General features: G+C 42.7%; 1 protein-coding gene across 1 annotated transcript in view; it reads right to left on the bottom strand.

The window, feature by feature from the left end:
• Nucleotides 1–17,462, bottom strand: part of TM9SF4 (transmembrane 9 superfamily member 4) — a gene marked incomplete at its 5' end in the record, with an annotated part of 55,463 nt that extends 38,001 nt beyond the window's left edge. Inside the window, one exon of the mRNA XM_079718691.1 lies at nucleotides 17,334–17,462. Coding sequence (XP_079574817.1) covers nucleotides 17,334–17,462 — 129 coding nt within the window. The remainder of the gene's footprint in view (nucleotides 1–17,333) is intronic.
• Nucleotides 17,463–18,182: the final 720 nt, after the last annotated feature.

The raw sequence follows: 18,182 nt of genomic DNA, 5'->3' as shown, positions 1-18,182 counted from the left end.
GCCAATCCTTAAACTCTTCCAGAAATACAAGAGGGAACACTTCCAAACTCATTTTATGAGGCCAGCATCACCCTGATACCAAAATCAGACAAAGATACCACAAGAAAAGAAAACTATAGGCTAACATCCTTGATGAACACAGATGCAAAAATCCCCAATAAAATACCAGCAAATTGAATTTAACATCTTGCTAAAAGAAGCATACACCAAGATCAAGTGGGATTTATCCCTGGGATACAAGGATGGTTCAACAAATGCAAATCAATCAATGTGATAAACTACATTAACAAAACGAAAGAAAAAATCACATAGTCTTTTCAATAGATACAGAAAAAACATTTAACAAAGTTCAACATCCATTCATGGACTTCCCTGGTGGAGCAGTGACTAAGAATCTACCTGCCAATGCAGGGAACACAGGTTTGAGCCCTGGTCCAGGAAGATCCACATGCCACGGAGCAATTAAGCCCATGTGCCACAACTCCTGAGCCTGCGTTCTACAGCCTGCGAGCCACAACTACTGAGCCCACGCTCCACAACTACTGAAGCCCGCACTCCTAGAGCCCGTGCTCCACAACAAGAGAAGCAGCTGCTATGAGAAGCCCGCACACTGCAACGAAGAGTATCCCCCGCTCTCCGCAACTAGAGAAAGCCTGTGCACAACGAAGACCCAACGCAGGCAAAAAAAAAAAAAAAAATCCATTCATGATTTAAATTCTCAAAAAAAAAAGTATAAAAGGAACTTATCTCAATGCAATAAAGGCCACAAATGAAAAGCCCACAGTTAACATCATTATTTCTTGCTAATCAAAAATATATGTGTTCTACCTCCTACGCTGTTGGTGGGAATGAAAACTGGTGCAGCCACTATGGAGAACAGTATGGAGGTTCCTCAAGAAACTAAAAATAGAGTGGCCATATGATCCATCAATCCCACTCCTGGGCATATATCCAGACAAAACTATAATTTGAAAAGATCCATGCACCCCTACGTTCATAGCAGCACTATTTACAATAGCCAAGACATGGAAACAACCTAAATGTCCATCGACTGATGAATGGATAAAGAAGATGTGGTAAATACATATGTGTGTGTGTGTGTGTGTGTGTACACACACACACACACACACACACACACATATATACACAATGGAATATTACCCAGCTATAAAAAAGAATGAAATAATGCCATTTGCAGCAACATGGATGGATCTAGAGATTATCATACTAAGCGAAGTAAGTCAAAAAGAGAAAGACATAAACTGTATGATATCACTTATATGTGGAATCTAAAATACAACACAAATGAACATATCTACAAAACAGAAACAGACTCCTCACAGATACAGAGAACAGACTTGTGGTTGCCAAGGGGGAGGCAGGGTGGGGGAGGGAAGGATTGGGAGGTTGGGATTAGCAGGTGCAAAGTATTATACATATGATGAATAAACAACAAGGTCCTATTGTATAGCACAGGAAACTATATTCAATATCCTGTGTTAAACCATAATGGAAAAGAATATGAAAAAGAATATATATATGTATAACTGAATCACCTTGCTGTACAGCAGAAATTAACACAACATTGTAAATCAACTATACTTCAATAAAATTTTTGAAAATATATATGTGTTCTAAATTTCCCTTCCTAGGAAGCCAGAGTCCAGACTTTTTTGCCTTATCTGATATGTGATGTGAAGCCAGGGCAGAGGATTACAATCTCTTATGGTTATCAAGCCAATTAAATCTAAGAAGTTACTCCAGTTCTTTTGAAACAGAATCCTCCAATCTTAGCAGAGAGACACTGCCCTGGGGAACTCAAGGGCTCCATGAGAGCTCAGGTTGCAGAGGAATGAAAAGCAAATACTGAAAGACTTTAATACCCTTTTGTTCCAAAGTCTCAAACCAATGGAGCAAGTAGACACAAAAAACAAACAAACAAAAAGACATAACAACAAAGAAAATACTCACCTTAGCGGAAAACAACATTAAAAAGTAACAAGAAGCCACAGAGTCACTGAGCACCTAAAAGTAAGTACAAGGCACTGTGGCACAAACAGTCCCTTCCTTCCATTTACCAAGTCCCTGCTTTGTGCTAAGCACTTTACAAACACTGACTTGAACGATTCTGGCAACTACAACTACCTGGGGATTTCTATCACCATTTCCCAGATGATTGCCAATTAACCTGAGACCCTGAGATTATATAACTTGCCCAAGATCAGAATGTACAGGAACAGGTATGCTCTTTTCAGGCAGGTGAGTTGCATTAAAACATGATAAACATGTAATGGTGATATCAATAACAATGGCAGCTAACATTTACTGGATACTGATTATGTGCCAGGCACACTTCTAGGTTCTTTTCATGCAATAACCCAATTAATCAATTAATCTTGACAACAATCCTATGAGATAGAGACTCTTACTATGCTCATTTCAGAGATGAGGAAATTGAGGCTCAGAGAGGCGGTATAACACTAATTGGGTCAGGATTTATACCCAAGCAGTCTGACTCCAAGGCCCATGCTCTAACCAGTACAGAAACCAGCTCACTACATTGAACACCTACTATATGTCAGGCACTGTGCCAGCCTCACAGAATGCACACCCACGAGGAGCTTTCAGCCAGCTGGTGGACAGAGACAAGTCATCAGCCAATGGCAATACTAGGTCCCAGATGCTATGGAGGGCCTAGTCTCTTATCCTATCAGTTAAGAGGCTAAGAAGTACACAGGAGCAGCAACAAGCCCAGTCTTAGAGGGATGGGGTGCAGATCTAAGAACTCAAGCCTACTCCAGGGCCTGAAGGGAAAGGAGAGAGAAGAGAGAAGTGTTCCAGAAAGAGCAAAACACAGGCACAAAGGCCTGGGGGCAACCATAAGGAGTTTATGGCAGGTGAGGTGTAGGCTGGTGCTTCTCAAACTTCAATGTGCATATAGATCACCTGGAGAGCTTATTAAAATGCAGAGTCTGATTCTGCAGGTCTGGGGTGGGGCCTGAGATTCTGTATTTCTAACAAGCTCCCAGGTGATGACAACATTTCTAGTTCCTGTGAGTAGCAAGCATGAATAGGTCTGTGTAGACAGCAGACTGGAAAACGGGTAAGGGATACATCACACAAAAGCCACACTGAGGAGTGTGGGCTTTCTCCTTAGTGCATTGGGGAGACACTGAAGAACTTTAAGTAGGAAAGGGATACATCATATCTGCAGTTTTAAAAATGACTCTGGTTACCGAGTACGCGTGTGTATGTGTTCGGGGGAAAGGTGTGTGTGTGCAGCACATTTCTGCTCCAGAGACACAGTAATATCCAGCCCTAGAGAAGTTACCTATAAATTCTTGGTCAGATGTGAACAGAAGCAGCAGCCAGGTGGAGAAGGAGAATGGTAGGCAGTGGTTCTGAAACTTGAACAGGCAAGGAAATCACCAGGAGGGATTATTAAAACAGATTCCTGGGTCTAACCCCCCAGAATGTCTCTTTCAGTAGCTCTGGAGCAGGGACTGAGAATCTGCACTTCTAACAAGTCCGCAGGAGAAGCTAGTACTGCTGGTCTTGTCTTGGGATCACACTTTGAGAACCACTGGTGTAGTGGAAAAAGCACAGGCTTTGGGGGCCATACAGATATGAATTCAAAGCCCTGACCCACCAATTCCTAGGTGTGTGACTTTGGGAAAGTTTTTTAAAACTCTTTGAGTCTCCGGTTCCTTATTTGTAATAAGAAAATAGTAATACTAAACTTATGGCAGGGCAGTTGAGTGATGATGGTGGTAAGGATTAAGTAAAGTACACAGAGTGTGTGCTTGATAAGGCAGAGTGGCTTTGCTCTGGGTTGCACTGGAAGGCAGGACCAATGAGTACGCTGCAAAGAGGGAGATGTATGCTCAATCTAAGGAAACTTCCAACAAGAGAGTTATCTAGCTAAGGAAAAGGCCATAACCATGAGCAAATCAGAGAGAAGGAGGTGACCAAGGAAGGAGGTGAAAGGGGATATCCCTACCCTAGTGAGGAGAGTGAACCAGAAGCCTTATTACCTCCCATGAAATTCAAGAAATTCATGATTCCCTTGAAAATATGGGACATTCCATCAACCCAAGCAACCTAAAGGTTGAACAAAACAAGGCAAAGTTCCACCCAGAGTTGGGTTCCATAAAGACATCTTTTGGGACTTCCCTGGTGGCGCAGTGGTTAAGAATCTGCCTGCCAATGGAGGGGATATGGGTTCAAGCCCTAGTCCGGGAGGACCCCACATGCTGCAGAGCAACTAAGCCCGTGCGCCACAACTACTGAGCCTGTGCTCTAGAGCCCGCGAGCCACAACGACTGAGCCCACGTGCCACAATTACTGAAGCCTGCGCGCCTAGAGTGTGTGCTCCGCAACAAGAGAAGCCACCACAGTGAGAAGTCCATGCACCACCACGAAGAGTAGCCCCTGCTCACCACACCTAGAGAAAGCCCACGCAGCAACGAAGACCCAACGCAGCTATAAATAAATAAATAAATAAATAAATAAATAAATAAATAAATAAATAAATTTATTTTTAAAAAAGACACCTTTTGAAGAACCTCAGGGTCAAGTAATCCAGGAGGCCAGAGAGGGGAAGTGACGTGTTTACACAGCAAATTATCTGCAGAGTAAATGAAGTCCAGCTATACCAAACCTGGCAGAGCTGAGTGATCAGAAGTTTGTCCCCACTGTGGGAGCCATGCTCAGAGATAATTTTAGGTCATGATTAGAGGTATCCAAAGAAGAACTTGATGGCACAGATTAATTGCTTTTTGCCTCCCTTTACCCTCCCTCTCTAATTCTTTTCCTCTCCAATACTTTGTCTTCCTTGTCCCTCCCCCAATTCAATGCTTTTCTACCAATAAACAAATCACTCTAGTCAGTTTCACACTTATCCTTTACTTCAGGATTATTTTGAAAAAAAAAATAATGAAGGCATACTAGTTTTACTAAATAATAAAATACAGAGCTATCCAAACTGGTATTGGAGAAGACAGAAAAGACTTCAACGTAGAAACTGAAATAAGAGCAGTATTAGAAGAAAATATAGCTATACCTTTAAACAATCTTGACATGGAAAGTTTTCTAAGAAGAAAACAAAATCCAGAAGCTATTAAGAAAAAGAATATAAAGGAAGAAGGAAGAAAATGAAAAAAAAATCACCATAGAAAAAGAAAAAGACAATTTGAATAAAAGTATTTCCCACACACCTGACAAAGGACTAATTTCTTCAATATACCAAGAGCTCTTCCAAACCAGTAAAGGACAAATAACCCATAAGGATAAGAAAGGGCAGTTAAGGGCTTCCCTGGTGGCGCAGTGGTTAGGAATCCGCCTGCCAGTGCAGGGGACACGGGTTCGAGCCCTGGTCTGGGAAGATCCCACATGCCGTGGAGCGACTAGGCCCGTGCGCCACAACTACTGAGCCTGTGCTCTAGAGCTCGTGAGCTACAACTACTGAAGCCCGCGCACCTAGAGCCCATGCTCCGAAACAAGAGAGGCCACCACAATGAGAGGCCCACACACCGCAGAGAAGAGTAGCTCCCGCTCGCCACAACTAGAGAAAGCCCACGCGCAGCAATGAAGACCCAACACAGCCAAAAATAAATAAATAAATAAATAAGAAGTATTAAAAAAAAAAAAAAAGAACGGGCAGTTTAAAAGAAAAATGTTCAAATGGTCAGACACAAAAAGATGCTCAACATCATTCATAATCTAAAAACTGTAAATGAAAATAATGACATCTTTTTTACCTTTCAGAATCACAAAGTTTAAAAAAATCTGAATACACTAGATACAGGTAAATTTGGGGAGGGCAATTTAGCACAATATATACTTAAATGGAAGGTAGAATTATTATTGAAAGACTGCCAACATAAGATATTAAGTAGGAAAAAAAAGTAAGATGCACAGCAGTGTATGTATAGCATAATCTCATTTGTCTAAATAAATTTTTTAAAAGAATGTACCAAAGCCAAAGACATCACAAGAAAAGGAAACTACAAATATTCCTCAGGAACACAGACAGAAAAATCCTTCACAAAATATTAGCAAACTGAATCCAGCAACATATAAAAAGGTTTACACATCATGACCAAGTGGGGTTTAGCCCAGGAATGCAAGGTTGGCTTAATATCTGAAAATCAAATAATGTAATACACCATATAAATAGAATAAAGGACAAAAACTATACAATCATCACAACTGATGCAGAAAATGCACTTGACAAAATCCAACACACATTCATGATAAAAACTCTCAACAAACTAGGAATAAAAAAGAACTTCCTCAATCAGATAAATGGTAGCTTTGAAAAACCCACGGTCAACATCACACTTGATGATGAAAGACTGAATGCTTCCCCCTAAGAAGAGGAACAAGGCAAGGATGTCCACTTTTGCCATTTCTATTCAACATTGTTCTATAAATGCAAATAATGTGCACTAAAGCTAATAATTAAAGTCATCCAGATTAAAAGGAAAAAGTAAAAGTGCTTTTATCTGCAGATCACGTATCTTGTATCTAAAAAATCCTAAGAAATCCACAAAACAACAACTAGAACTAATAAACAAGTTGAGCCAGGTCACACACTACAAGATCAATATATAAAAATTAATTGTATTTTTACACACTAACAACAAACAATCCAAAAATAAAATTAAGAAAATATTCCAGGGACTTCCCTGGCAGTCTTAACTACTGGACCAGGTTTGATCCCTGTTCAGGGATCTAAGATCCCGCATGCTGCACGGTGTGACCAAAAAAAGAAAAAAAAAGAAAAGAAAATAGCTCCATCCACAGTACTTCAAAAAGAATAAAATATTCAGAAATAAGTTTTCAAAAAGGACTTGTACACTGAAAATTACAAAACATTGCTAAGAAAAACAAAAGAAGATCTAAACAATTGGAGAGACATTCCATACTGGATTGGAAGACAATATTGTTAGGATGGCAATTCTCCCCAGACTAATCTATAGATTCAGCGCAATCCCTATCAAAATCCCACTAAGCTTTTTTGTTGAAACTGACAAGTTGACCCTAAACTTTACCTGGAAGCACAAAGGACCCAGAATATCCAAAACAACTTCAAAAAAGAACAAAACTAGAGGATTTATACTACCAATTTCTAAGCAATTATAAAGCCACAGTAATCAAGACAGTGTGGTAAGGATAAGCATAAAACCCAATGGAACATGGACTTCCCTGGTGGTGCAGTGGTTAAGAATCCGCCTGCCAATGCAGGGGACACAGGTTTGAGCCCTGGTCTGGGAAGATCCCACATGGCGCGGAATAACTAAGCCCATGCGCCACAACGACTGTGCTCTAGAGCCCACGAGCCACAACTACTGAGCCTGAGTGCCACAACTACTGAAGCCTATGTGCCTAGAGCCTGTGCTCCACAACAAGAGAAGCTACTGCAATGAAAAGCCCGTGCACCGCAACAAAGAGTAGCCCCTGCTCCCCACAACTAGAGAAAGCCTGTGTGCAGCGACGAATACCCAACACAGCCAAAAATAAAATAAATTAATTAAATAAATAATTTTAAAAAACAAAACAAAAAAAAACCCCCAATGGAACAAAATTAAAAGTCTAGAGATAAATCTTTGCATTTACAGTAAACTGACTCTCAACAAAGTTGCCAAAGCAATTCAATAGGGAAAGGATAGTCTTTTCAACAAATGGTACTTGGACCATTGGGTAACCACGTGCAAAAGGAACCTCACATCATATACAAAAATTAACTAAAAATAGATCATAGACCTAAATAGAAAAGGTAAAATGATAAAACTTCTAGGAGAAAATCTCTGTGCCCCTGGGTTAGTCAAAGATGTCTTAGATACAACACCAAAAGCACAATCTATATTTTAAAAAATTGATAAATTGAATTTCATCAAAATTTAGAACTTTTATACTTCAAAAGATATCATTAAGAAAATGAGGGGGCTTCCCTGGTGGCGCAGTGGTTGAGAGTCCGCCTGTCGATGCGAGGGACGTGGGTTTGTGCCCCGGTCCGGGAAGATCCCACATGCCGTGGAGTGGCTGGGCCCGTGAGCCATGGCCGCTGAGTCTGCACATCTGGAGCCTGTGCTCCGCAACAGGATAGGCCACAAGAGTGAGAGGCCCACATAGCGCAAAAAAAAAGAAAATGAGGACCTCCCTGGTGGCGCAGTGGTTAAGAAACCACCTGCCAATGCAGCGTTCGAGCCCTGGTCCGGGAAGATCCCACATGCTGCGGAGCAACTAAGCTCATGAGTCACAGCTACTGAGCCTGCGCTCTAGAGCCTGCAAGCCACAACTACTGAGCCCACGTGCCACAATTACTGAAGCCTGTGTGCCTAGAGCCCGTGCTCCGCAACAAGAGAAGCCACCGCAATGAGAAACCCGCACACCGCAACGAAGAGTAGCCCCTGCTCACCACAACTAGAGAAAGCCTGTGCGCAGCAACGAAGACCCAACGCAGCCAAAAATAAATACATAAAAAAAAAATAAATAAATTTTTAAAAAGGGGGGGCTTCCCTGGTGGCGCAGTGGTTGAGAGTCCGCCTGCCGATGCAGGGGACATGGGTTCGTGCCCCAGTCTGGGAGGATCCCACATGCCGCGGAGCCGCTGGGCCCGTGAGCCATGGCCACTGAGCCTGCGCGTCCGGAGCCTGTGCTCCGCAACGGGAGAGGCCACAACAGTGAGAGGCCCGCGTACCTCAAAAAAAAAAAATTTAAAAAAAGAAAATGAAAAACAGGCCACAGACTAGGAGAAACACCTTTGTAAATCACATATCTGATAGGGGACTTGCATCCAGAATATATAAAGTTTGGCAGTATCTTTAAATAGTTAAACATAAACTTACCATACTATCCAGTAATTCCAATCCAAAAGAAAAGGAAATATATGTCCATACAAAGACTTGCACATGAACGTTCCTAACAGCTTTGATCACAACAGTCCAAAATTGGAAACAACCCAAACACCCATCAATTGGTGAATGGATAAACAAAATGTAGTATAGCTGTACAATGGAATACTATTCAGCAATAAAAACTACCAATTCATGTTAGGATGAACCTCAAAAACATTATGCTAGGTAGAAGCCAGATGTGAAAGTCTATGTACTACATGATTTCACTTACATGAAATGCCCAGAAAAGGCAAATCTATAGAGACAGAAAAGGCAAATCTATAGAGACAGAAAGCAGATCAGTGGTTGGCTGGCTGTGGGAACAGTGATTACTGGCTGCAAGTGTCAATCCCTTGACTGTAAGGGAACTTGTTGGGGTGACAGAAGAGTCTAAAACTTTGTGTCATTATGAAGATGGTTGTATAAGTCTATATGAAAAATTATTGAACTGTACACTTAAAATGGGTAATTTTATGGTGTTAAATGATACCTTCATAAACCTGAAGAAAAAAAATCAGCTGGGGGAGGTATAGACAAAACAAGTTTGGCAATATAATAGTAGTTGTTGGGTAACGGGTTATAGAGGTTCTTTATACTATTTCTTCTACTTTTGTGTATGTTGGAAAATTTTTATAACAAAAGGTTTTTTAAAATAGACGTTTTATGTGCATAAAGATGTTCTGGAGAAACATTTTTTTAAAAATCAAAGACTACACCTGATGAATGGACGGTGGGGTAGCTGAGTGACTTTCTTTTCATTTATAGCTTTCATACTTTTTCCCACGTATATGGATTACCTATATTCAAAATAAATACATTGACACTTTAAGAAGGGGAAGGCTGCCTCTGAAAATACTTGGGCAAGTTCCCCTGAAGATGTGCAGAAAATGGGAGCTACAAGGTAAGAATGATGCAGAGGAGGTTCTGAAGCCAGGTGTGTGGGTAACCAGACCAGATCAGTAATTCTTAATCTTGGGGAAGTGTTGCAAATCCCCCTAAGAATCTTAAAAAAGCTATAGACGCTGCTCCCAGAAAAAAACACTCCGAAATGCAGAATCTGACGTATGATTCCAAGAGGATCAAAGGATCTAGAAGTTCACGGGCCCTTGATAAAGACCCCTGTACTGGATCCCATTCCAACTTTTGTGATTATCTGCCTTAATTACCTCTGTAGCCCTGACAGCCTCATAGAGGATGTTTGACCCATATTTCATTTCTGTAAGGAAATTAGGGAGAAGCAAAGTACCTGCTTCTTGGGAAATTCCTTTATATCTTCCTTTAATTTTTAATTGATCACCACAGGAACTCTCACATGAGGTTCAGTTTGAAAAGCCAATTAAGTATTTAGGAAACATCTGCTGCACGTTCAGAGCCATGAAAGGAGCAGAGTCCTAGGAGAGGTGAACCAGTCCATTCAACGTTATTTTGCTTTACTTGGTTTCCAAGTCACAAGACTGCAAAGGCAGCATGTCAAGGAACAAGGTGATGGCAATCTAGAAGCCCCTGTGCTGTAATCTAACACCCTATCACTGGCAAAGATATGGGTGACCTGAAAAGTTATAAAGCTCGAGAGGCCTAAGAATCAAGGTCTTGCCCTCCCTATCTACTTTATTCTTGGGGGCTGGGCACGCAGAAAATTTTCTTCTAAACAACAGCCCAATGAAGGACTACTAAGACCGAAAATTACCCCTCACCCCCCGCCCAAATTTGCACCACCCAGTTTGAAAGGTATGAACAATTAACTTCTTCCAAAGAAAATAGGAAGTTTCCCCTGAGAACTGAAAATTATTTCATTCACTCATATTTCTCTGTGGGCAGAAGTTAACCTTTTGTTTTCTGGAGCCCTCTGCCTTACAGTCGTCTTTCCCATAAACAGCATCACCTAGCGATAGAGTCTGGCCAATCTGAACAGCCTTCCTGGTTTCTATTCTATGCCTTTCCTGCTGCAAAAGCAGCACCTTCCCTTAAGAGTAAGCTAGATTCTTCTTTTTCCTTTTCAAAGATACAGTCACCATTTTAAGATCATTCAGTAACTGTTCCCCAGGGCTGCGAAGAACAAAGAAAAAGAAAAAGAAAAAGAAAAAGGCTGTGGGGCACAGTTTGCCAACAGTTAACTGAAATCAGTTACCTAATCAGTTAAAGCTCCCTAAGAATTCAACCACACATGAAGGACAGCTAACGACAGCCAAAGACCACTTACCAAGCAGCCGCCATGGAGCTAAAGACTTCAGGAAGAAAAACAAACAAACAAATGAACCAAAACAATCACACAAGCAAAAAAACCAAACCAGAACCAAATTAGCCACAGGAGACTGAAAATGTAGCCTTTATTTCAGAGCCCAAAGACACAGAATAGTTGTTGAGCAGAGACACACAAAAAGACTCAAAACTTTTCTTTGGGGGTAGGGAACAACCCACAGCAGGCTGTGGAAGTCCAGGTGAAACTAGTAACTACCCTCACCAAGCAAAAGACAACCAGACCCAAACCTTGAGGCTAGCAAGTGCAGAAATAAAACATAAAAAATGCACTGACCTTCCCTCTCCCCCTGGGTATTTGTAAAAGGACTCTCAGTTAGCCCAAGCAATAGGCTTAGATGGTTCGTCTCCTAAAGACTTCAAACCTTGGAGTAGGAAAGTTACAGAGAGCTCTCTTTGCACTAGGCATGTTCATCTCATATTTCATTTAATCATCACAACAATCCTTTGAGGAGAGTATCACCCTCATTTTAAAAATAAGGAAACCGATTCGGATGAAAAAGTTTTAGAGATGGATGGTGGTGATAGTTGCACAATAATGTGAATGTACTTAATGCCACTGTACACTTAAAATAGCTAAAATGATAAATTTTATGTTATGTCTATTTTACCACAATAAAAAAAATGTTTTTAAAGTAACAGGTTTAAAGAAGCAAATAGTTTGCCCAAAGTCATAAAACCAATCAGAGTGTCAGATTCTAGCCCAGGTCCTTAGACCAAGCCTTAGTTTCTTCATTTGTAAAATGGGCTTTTGTAAGGATTAGACGGAATAATAGATAAGCCTACGGTTTATCAACTGAAATGTATCTTGTGAGCAGAAATTTCCCCTTCAGAGTTAGGTAACACAGGGGATTACCACACCTTTTCATATTGCTTTTGAATCAGAATGTCAAAATAGGAAAAATGTTATAGAGACCACCTCATTCAGGGGTTGCAAGTTCAACCACTTAGAGGGGCCAGGCAAGTTACCTAAATGGTGAAGCTGCGGAGGAACAGGACACGAGGGAGTGGAAGAGAAAATGACGAACTGGGTCCTGCATGGGGAATGCTCCTGACGGGGGACTTGGGCCCAAATTTTCAAGAAAAAATGAAAATTTAGAGCTTTTGTAATGTGAAATCTCCCAATTATTAAATATTGGCAACTAATTAGAAAAAATTTAAAGTCCTGTGCCTGCCAATCTCCGTCCTCCATCCCCACCACCCCAATCAAATCCATATGAAGATGCGGTCCATAAACTGTCTATTTATAGCATCTGATCTACTTCATTAGAAACTGAGGCCCAAAGACGTTAAGTGACTTGCCAGGGCACCCAAACTCCCTTCCAAACTGGCTTACAAATTCAGCTCCAATTTGTGATTTGATTTTGTTTTTTAAGAACTGCTAGTAGCATTTAGCATACCCTCTGAATACAAAACCTTCAGACTTCAAACCCTGGGAGGTCTGTCAGTTTAATGCTCGGGCATAGGTGAGAAATCATGGTAGGGGGCAGAGAAGGAAGCAATGAAGAGGAATGAGACGGAACCAAGAAGTCGCGGGTGTCCCCAGCCGTGCCCCACTTAGGAAATACCAGTGTCAGCAAATGGTTCAGGGATCAAAGCAGGTTTGGGGTGGTAGGTGGCTCCTACCATTCGTCTACGGCCAGATGGCCCTGTTCATCCTGGGTCCTTCCCACCTTCCTGCCAGTGCCCAGAGATCAAAACTCAACCTTCTCCAACATTCTGTGACCTGCTTCCTTAATGCTGAGATCAAAGGGGAACTTTTGTCCAAGTTGTAAAAGAGAAACCAAGAGGCAACTTAATGCCATCTCTGCCTTCTCTGGACTTCCTGAGGGGATTAAGGGCACTCCTTTAAAGGGATTCCTCAGAGAAACACATTTGTACCAAGGCCTGGTGTCCACGCCTCAGCTCCAAAGACGCAGTGACTCCTGCAGAACATGTGCCAGGTGGAGCAACTCGAGAGATCAGGCAACACAACCAACAGACAGCCGCTTGGGAAGACCACAGGGATTATGGTCATGAAAAAAAAAAAAGCAATCTGATTTTATAGGCATATTAGCAAAAATCACCTTAAATACAAGTACTGTAAACCACAAAATTTTCAACCAAGACTTTAGAAATCCTCGAGTCTAAATCTTAATTTCACATATGACATGTGCTGAAACAAACCAATAAAGCCAAAATAATCTGCCCCAGGCTACACGGTGGATCAGTGGCAGTGCTGGGACTAAGCTCTGGCTGCTGACTCCTGCTCCAGTGCTCCTTCCTCAATGGGCCGATGCCCATCCACATGTGAGGCCCAGGGGAGATAGCAACTTGCCACACACAGGACTGGTAGCAGAGTCCAGGCCTCCTGCCTCCTGTTCCAGGCCTCTATCATCCAGATTCCATCACTAAAAACGGCTCCTGTGCTTCTGACTGGGGTGGGGGGGGATGCGGGACGGGACGGGGGGCGGGGGGGAACTGGCTAGCACTGCTTCCATCTGCTCAAAGAAACCCTGAGGTCATTCAGGCCATTCCCCTGCCTCTGGACTGGATCAAACCCAAGTAACCTCAAAACAGTGAGAACTGACCCAGCAGTTCCACTCCTAGGTATATACCCAAGAAAACTGAGAACCTATGTTCACGCAAAAACTTGTACACAAAATGTTCATACCAGCGTTATTCGTAACAGCCAAAAAGTGGAAACGATCCCAAAGTCCATCAACGGATGAAAGGATAAACAAAACGAGGTCTATCCATACAATGGAATATTATTTGACCATAAAAAGGAATGAAATATTGATACATGCTACAACGTGGATGACGTTTGAAAACATTATGCCATGTAAAAAAAAAAAAACTCAGATACAAAACACCACATATTGTTTGATTCCATTTATATGAAATGTCCAGAAAAGAAAAATCTATACAGACAGAAAGTATATTAGTGGTTGCCAGGGACTGGAGGGAAGCGGGGAGTGGGAAGTGGCTGCTAATGGGTTTCTTTATGGGGTGATGAAAATGTTCTGGAAGTAGATAGCAGTGAAGGTTGCACAACTTTGTGACTATACTAAAAACCACTGAACTGTAAACTTTAAAAGGGTGAATTTTACGGTATATGAATTATAATCCAATAAAAAGGGAAAAAGATAAAACCCAAAACAGTATAAACAATGATTATGTGGGAGAAATACACAGAGTTTTATTCTCCAAATGGAGGTTTCTAGACTCCTGAGATGCCTACAATTGCACTCAATGGACGTTTCCCAAGTTCCACGAAAATAATATTCCCCAAAGCATATTCCATATGATCAAGAGTTCCATAAGGAGTGAGATATGAGCCTGCTTCTCACCTCAGACCCAGCTAGATCAACTCAGTATCCTGTAACTTTATAGAGTCATCTAAATCCAGGGCAGGAAAACTAGAGAGAACTTCAGTCTACACCGGCCATCTACTCCTATGCTGCAGGAAGTTCAGGAAACCCCATTGTGCTAACACAGACCTGGGAGGTGGCAGCCAACCCCTGGGGAAAAAGAACCAATCACTAAGGAGGGGAAGGGGGAAAAACACATAACTACCACTTGAAACTTGAGTCCACAACCCTAACTTTCAAAACAAAAGAATAAACCAAAACCCAGCATGTTCCCACGGTCACTGAATCTATTAGCTCACTTCCTCTTTCGTTGTATGACTTGCCTCAAAACCCAGGTACCCCAAAGCAGATCCACACACTTCCATTCCCGACAGCGGTGCAACAACCTATGTGTACGAGGGTGTGGGGACTGTTCTGACTTCCGTGTAATAAAGTGCTTAACACAGACCAAGCTCAAGTCCACCTGCCCACTCTGCCTGTCACACATATCCCCCTGTAATAAACTTGCTTCCATGCCTTTTCACCATTGCATCAAACGTGAAGTTTCTCATGTGCACTCTTTAAAATGGCCTCTGTGGGTCACTGTATACATTACATCCTCAGTTTCTTGAAATCAGTTACAGTATTCACCATGAAAGCACAGGACGACACTCCCAGGTGATGCAACAAACACGAAATCACTGTGCTTTCCACTGTGCTTAGAATAAAATCCAAAGTCCTTTCCATTGTTTCTCTGCAGGCTGAGAACAAGCCGGCTCCCTTAATGTAACGTTCTGAAGAGGATGGGAAGGCGAAGCACCTAACAGAAGTCTTTCAAAATGCAGTCCACAGACTACAAACTGTAGACTACAGCCCACCACAATTATAGGCATGCTTCTAGAAACACAGCTCTTCCTGCCTCTCTCCCATTTCATCTTGTATCATTCTCTGCACCACACCCTGACTCACCATGTTTCAGTCCCTCCAGCCATCTGTGTTCCTCCAACATACTCTTTCCCACCTTGGCCCTTTACACTTGCCATCTCCTCTACCTGGAACACTCTTTGCACTGCTAGTTCCTTCTTGTCAATCAGGTCTCAACTCATGTCACTTTCCCTGAGAAGACTTCTCTGACCACTTAATGCAAAGCAGGTGCATCACCCTGTCACTCCCAATCACTACCGTTTCACCTTGCTGTCTTCACAGCACTTACTACTATCTGACATTACCTTGTTCATGTATTTGTTTACTTACTCACTGCCTGTCTCCTCAGACTAGAAAGGCTCCACGAAGGTAGGGACCTGGACCCTCTAATACACCAGAACATCCCTAGGTCTTGGCACAGAGCAGGCCCTCAAATATTTGTTGATTAAATAAATGTGTACCAGAAATATGTTAACTTATTACCTCTTAAAAACCTCAGAACAGGGCAGGAATTTCCCAGTGCAATGCAATAAATGCCACTTTATTGAACTTTTCCCTATAGTAAAAGAGGGTGTGACTTTTCCTGTTAAGTTCTTACAAGATTCTTGTTCTGAATGTGGTCCAGAAAAAAAATGGGTTTCAACATACCACTTTTGGGATTTTTTTCTGTGGACTCAGACCACAGAAATCAGGCAGGACTGTGAAGACTTTTACCTGACCTCTGAGGTTCTAAACAAGGAATCCCTTTATTAAACAAAAAGGATAATTTATCAGTTGGTTAACAGAAGGAGGGAAATTTGTTATCAGCCAATAACCTACCCTTGTTTGGAGAAAATCAACACCAAAGAATTTAAACAACAATCTTCCTTTACTAAAGTTAAACATCCTTTGTGTGCACTCCCAGGATGCAATTATCTGCTGAGGAAGCAACATACAGGAACACCTAGACAATCACTCTGGACTAAGTGACTTCAATTTTGGTTCTGGTCTCCTGACAAGTAGAATGTGAGCCGAGCTTCTGGAAGAAGAAAGGGCCAGTCCTTCACAGATCTACTTCCAGCGTTCTGTACCAGAAGCCAGCAAGTTCTGACCCACTTTCCAGGCACAGCTTATCCACATACCCTTATTCACACACAGGCTTCATCCTAAAGAGCTGTGTGGCCCTGTAGGGGCATGGGAAGGGGAAGGGGCCAGGCGGGGCTGGTACAGTGTTTTTCAAAACGTAGTTACAGACCACCTCGATCATAATCACTACAGTGCTAAAAAAAAGTGCAGATTCCTGGGCATCATCTAGCCCTAAGGAATTAGAATCTTTGGAAACTGCATTTTTAACAAGCCTCCAAGCCCACACCCCGAGTCTTATGCACAGTTAAGTTTGAAAACCAGTGGGATAAAAGCTCCCTATGAGAGAGGCAAGGAGTTGAGAGAAGACAGGAGAAATGATTAGGGAAGAATCTGGGGATGGAGGATGGGGGTGCCAAAGGCATGCTTCCGGGTATCGGCAGTCAAGACAAGTGCGCGGTGGGAACAGCTGAGGGTACAGGTGAAGACAGGGCTCTGGAAAAGAACTGACACAGGATTTGGGCTGGGAGGTTGGTGAGAGGTGAGGACGCATCCGCGGACTGGTCAAGACAGTGGGGAGGCGGAGAGAGCAGGGTCTGGACGTGAGAGGGAGGAGCGAAGGTGGGAATAACTGGGGGCTCTTCAGAGAGATCAGGGCTGGAAAGTGAAAACTGGGAAATGGGAGTCACAGGACGCGGAGACCAAAGCCAGAATAGGAACCGACGGAGGCGGTGGCTGAGACCTTTCCTCCGACCCAGTGCCTCCCCCAAAACTTCGGGCCCTGACAAGACTGAGTGCGGGGCAAAGGCCGGAGAGGGGGAGTTTGGGGGAGTCGAGCCCTGTCAGGGATGTCCCTCAGGCCTGCACTAGGGGTCCCTGAGGTGGCTCTGGCCAGGCATGGGACGCCGGAAAGTCCTGGGATCCGCCTGAGGGCCCCGCTCCATCTCCGGCTCCCGGAGCCTCCTTCACTCACCACCACGGCCGCCATCTTGGATCCACGTGTCGCCGTAATGACGTCAGCGGAAGTAGTGTTTCCCTGGTTGTGGAGTTTAACTCCGCGAGGTGCTGCCTGCCTTCAGTCGCTCCTTTCGTGGCGGTGAGTGGAGGAGTAAAGAAGACTTAGCTGCTGATCGGTAGCTTGGTCTGGGGAGTCAGGTCTCTGATTAGGTGAAAAGAGAGAATGGTGTAACTACGGGAGCCATGTTAACTCCTGGCAGAGCCTGCTCCTCCCACTCTTGACATTGCATTGTGGGTAACAGAGGTGTGAGTAAACGCACTTGTTCTGTGGACTCCATTTTTACTATTGGCAGGAAGACCCGTTGCCAGGGTTACCTGAGGCCCCTGATATGGGTGAGTGGGATGGGTACCAGGGCTCTATTAGCAGAATAATTTGTAATTATATATTTAATTACTTGCTTGACTATCCTATATCCTCTCCAATAAAATATAATTCCTATGTGGGTAGGATCCTGTCTTTTATTTAACCTGGCTCTGCCTCATTCTCATCTGTGAAATGAGGAGGGGATGATTATAATACCTTCATCATAGGTTTATGATGGGGATCCAATGACATAATGTTACATACTATTATTCAATAAATAATTGTCATTATACTCTTATGTATACTCCTTCTGGCATATGTTAGGTGCCCAACACTGTACACTACTTATTAAATGAATGAAGGAAAAGCAGCATCTTCAGTGGAGGG

This window comes from Hyperoodon ampullatus (genome assembly GCF_949752795.1).
Source record: "Hyperoodon ampullatus genome assembly, chromosome: 14".
NCBI classification, from domain to species: domain Eukaryota; kingdom Metazoa; phylum Chordata; class Mammalia; order Artiodactyla; family Ziphiidae; genus Hyperoodon; species Hyperoodon ampullatus.
The sequence above is the reverse complement of the archived record's forward strand: the minus strand, read 5'-3'. Positions and strand labels throughout refer to the sequence as shown.